General features: G+C 42.5%; 1 protein-coding gene across 2 annotated transcripts in view; it reads left to right on the top strand.

Moving 5' to 3' along the window:
• The first annotated feature begins 475 nt into the window (after positions 1 to 475).
• The window catches only part of LOC101848122, a 25,774-nt gene continuing 22,097 nt past the window's right edge, over positions 476 to 4,152 (top strand). For both annotated transcript variants that reach the window (XM_035970468.1, XM_005101111.3), the window contains exon 1: positions 476 to 1,236. In XM_035970468.1, coding sequence (XP_035826361.1) covers positions 1,168 to 1,236 — 69 coding nt within the window. In that variant the 5' untranslated portion in view covers positions 476 to 1,167. The remainder of the gene's footprint in view (positions 1,237 to 4,152) is intronic.

Here is a 4,152-nt window from a genome sequence, read left to right as displayed (position 1 = left end):
TCTCTCTCTCTCTCTCTCTCTCTCTCTCTCTCTCTCTCTCTCTCTCTCTCTTTTTTTTTTCCCCTCTCTCTCTCCCTCTCACTCTCACACATACACAAACACACACGCGCGCACACACGCACTCTCACTCTTTAACCGTCTCTATACCTCCTTCTCCCCCTCCCCTTTTCTTGCTCTTCCCCTCTCCTCTCTATTGCCCTCTTCTCTCTATCTCCCTCTCCCTCTCTCTCCCTCGTCCCTCCTCCCTCTCCCCTCCTCTCTCCCCTCCTCTCTCCCCTCCTCTCCTCTCTATCTCCCCCTCTCTCTCTCCCTCGTCCCTCATTCTCACTCTACCCTCCTCTCTCCCCTCCTCTCCCTTTCTCCCCCCTCGTCCGTCTCTGTCATCACCCATCACCCACACGACTCCCCCTCCCTCTCTCTCCCTCCCTCCCTCCCTCCCTCCTGCCCCGCGGAGAGTATAAAACCCCGTGGCCGATAGTTCCCCACACATCCCACCACACCCCACTACCAGCACATTCTCGTGTTGCAACTGTCGACAAACTTTGCAACTGTCGACAAACAAATCTCTGTTTAATCAACCGGAGACGAAAAAAAAATTCAACAGCATATTAGCGAGCAAATTTAGGAAGCTTGATTACTCTCGTTGATTAGATTTCTTTGATTAAAATAAATGAACACGATAGTTGATAGTCTCCTGTGTTGATCTTCGAGATAACAAAAAATAGAAACTCATTGAATTGATGAAAGTGGATGTTTTTTTGTAGAATCAACTGTTCAAAAAGCAGCGAAAGTCCTGGTATAGTTTTGTCAAGCTTTGGAACATTGATATTAATTTTCTGACCTGGGATGAGAGGCGTACTGTGAAGAACTTCACTGAGCAAATAGGCCCAAAAGTGACGTAACAACAAACGAAAACGATACGAAAAGGGAAAAAAAAGAACAACTGTGAAAATAGAAAGATAAACAAGGAGGGGGCGCTTTCGACCACAGAAAACAGCCTAGCCCCCCGGAGGAAACATGAGGCGATGATTGTGTCGGTATAAAAGGACGTGTCAATTGTGTCCCCTCTCCCCCTGTCCTTCCTTCCACTGACCGGCTCACTCACTCACGGGCGGCCCACTGTGTGCACGTACATCTCGCTCACGCACACACGTATCTACCGACAGCATGCTGCTCACCCTTGTGTTCCTCACCTGTCTCGCCTGTGTCCCCCTTCACGGTGCTCCTGTCCTCAAGGTAAGAGTTCATGATTCATTGGCAAGGATTTATGATATACTTTTGATTTGATTTGTACTTGTGAATTTATTGGTCGCTTTTAAGGACAAGCGGGCTAACATAGATTTCGGGGGTTTCCAGAAATCTTGACCTGCATCAAAAGTGGGCATTGCCCTACCTATAGGAGAAGTTTGGTTTCATTGGTGTGTATATTTGTTTGGTTATAGAGAAAACTCTCGTTGTCTTTTAAAGAAACTGAACAAGGGGCAAAAACTTTACCTTCTACTTTCTCAAAACAGCAGTTTCCGGGATAGCCCGCTTGTGCTTTAAGGTGACTCCCATCCCCTCACCTCCTTTGCCCCCTCCTCTGGGCTCCTGACTCTTTTTGCAGCCTTTCTACTGCTACTCCTTGGCTCCTTCGTACTGCCGTCTTTCAACCACACCCCTGATCTGGTAGGAAAGATCCACACCTGGCCTTCTCGAACAAGGGCGAAAAATCTCGGAGGGCCCGTGTGCACGTTGCGCACTTTAACGATCTCTTGGTGGTCCAAAATCGATAAGAGTAGGCTTCGGCCGCCACCCAGGCAAAACAAGTCGAAATTTCCTACCAACTGACAAACGTTAATGTGTCCCGTCCGTTCATCTGACCGTATGCAGTTGTGAGAGCCGTAAAACACTTACTAAAAAATAAATAGATAAAAAGGCATTTATTTTCTGAACGTGAGGAAATGATCGAAGGTGGCAGTGAATGGTTTGGAAGGTTTTGATAGGATTGTACAAGTCTGCCAAATTATCATGTCTTTGTAAAGTATTATTGTAAATGCTTGAAATGTATTTCACTTGTTTGTAAATTGTCGTAAGTTTTTGTGACCTATTGCAAATGTTTGTAAAGGATTGTGAGTAATTGCCGATGTTTGTTTGTTTGGTTTTTTTTGGTTGTTTTTTTGTTTGTTGTTGTTTGTTGGTTGTTGTTTTTTTGTGGGGGGGGGGGGGGATTTCTGCGGTCAAAAATTCGTGGCGCCACTTGTCCTCAAATATCTTTTCAACGGGTAAATCAATGTCTCCCATACTTTGCACATCACTGTGCATCAATTTGTCTCAACCTAATCTCATTTCCCAACAACAATTGAGGCTAAATCTAAAAACTTTTCTTTATGAATTTATATAAAATACTACAAATCTCCTTCACGCGGAAAATGGAATTGTTCACAGCACTTCTCGCTTCTCACACACATTTTGCGTACTCACATGGGTTACGTCACAGCTCACCAATGACACTTTGAAAGGCACAAGAAATTACTTTTATAGTGCACTAAAAGCTCTCAAAACAAGCGTCCAATAAGCATAATCTAGCGATTAGAAGAAAATGATGGACTTGCTTTTAAAAGCGATACTGCCCCAGCTGTAAACCTTTTAAAATCTGTAGAAACCACCCACTGGGATTTGTTATAAGTATTTATTAAGGAATTTTCTCTAATACAGCTAACAGGTGTTCACCAAAATATTGATCTGTTAAGACAAATTGATACAAGTCACTGTGCAAAAGCTGGAAAGTTTATGTTAGATAGTTGAGGAGATATTTGACAATACGTTGCGCCACGAATTTTTGACCGCGCTATAAACACTATGTACAAATTATGATTAGCACCACGTCTAAACCACTGACGGGGAGGGGAAATATTTTGACTCTGTCTGTCAGGATATATGTGAGGCAGCGTGGTGGAATCAGGCTCTCGTCAAAAATAATCAAAGGGAAGAAACTTGCATTTTTCCACAGGTTTGTGAATTTTTATCAAATTTTCGTGTTTTATCTGAACACCTTTCATGCCCATTAAAGAATTCATTTCTGTTTGGATTTTTCTGAAAAAGGTTGATTAAATTCATAATAAATGTAAATTTTCAGTTACCACGGACTCTTAATCTAAGGAAATAACTAATCTTTGGTGACCATTTTCTCACTAATTTTACCTCTGAAAACAGGTGACCCCCACCTCCTTTATTTGCAAATATCTCGACTTGTATTCAAGATAAATGGATATTTTTTTTCATCCAAAATAAAGACAAATGGACAAGCTTTAAGATGATACGAATAACTCTACATGCCCAAAAATTGACGAGAGCCTGATTCCACCACGCTGCCTCACATACTATAGCTTGATCACTTTGGTCCGACCGCGATTAAAACAAGACAAAACTAATCGCTGTGTTTGTCTAAACTTTTCGCATCTTTGCGAGCGGGTCTTAAAGTTGAAGGACCAACAGAATCTAGAAGCCCATTACTGTAGATCACTGCACACTAAGGTTCCGATACGTCTTTTTTATGTTAGCCTTAAGCGGGTCAAAAAATAATACGAGATTTACATCATCATCATCATCCAGTGCCAGATCTGCGACAGACATCGGCGATCATGATTTTCCATTCATTCCTTTGCTCGGATTTACATCACACACCAAAAAAAAACCCACCCATAAATAGCTTACCTATCTTCATCAACAGCGTTCTATTTTGCCCTACTCCCGCCAATAAAACAGACGGGGGTGAGTACTTTTCTTGACTCACGTGGAGATGTCAAGATGGCCGCGGGGTGAAATCTGTAAACTTACCGTACACCGAAAAGTGGGGGGGAGGGTGGTGTCGCTGTCTCAAAGCGAGCAATCTGTAAGACACTTTACTGTAAACCATTTATCATTTATTGTTGTGATCCTGTTTTTGCACCCACAGGACAGCTTTTAATACAGGTCTCAAATAGAGGAAAAAAATGTAATTACTTGATCAAGATTTTTGCATATTTTTGTTTAATCGCTGCCAATGAAAGTACCATGCAAAGTCTTGTGCGCATTGGCAATTCGTGAATGAGGTGGGTGTTTTTTCTTTAACATGGACAGACGAACGTGAACAAGTTCTAGCAGGAAAACAGAGTCACTTAATACAGGTTC

The sequence above is a fragment of the Aplysia californica genome, unplaced genomic scaffold, assembly GCF_000002075.1.
Source record: "Aplysia californica isolate F4 #8 unplaced genomic scaffold, AplCal3.0 scaffold00270, whole genome shotgun sequence".
In the NCBI taxonomy this organism is placed as follows: Eukaryota; Metazoa; Mollusca; class Gastropoda; order Aplysiida; family Aplysiidae; genus Aplysia; species Aplysia californica.
The sequence above is the reverse complement of the archived record's forward strand: the minus strand, read 5'-3'. Positions and strand labels throughout refer to the sequence as shown.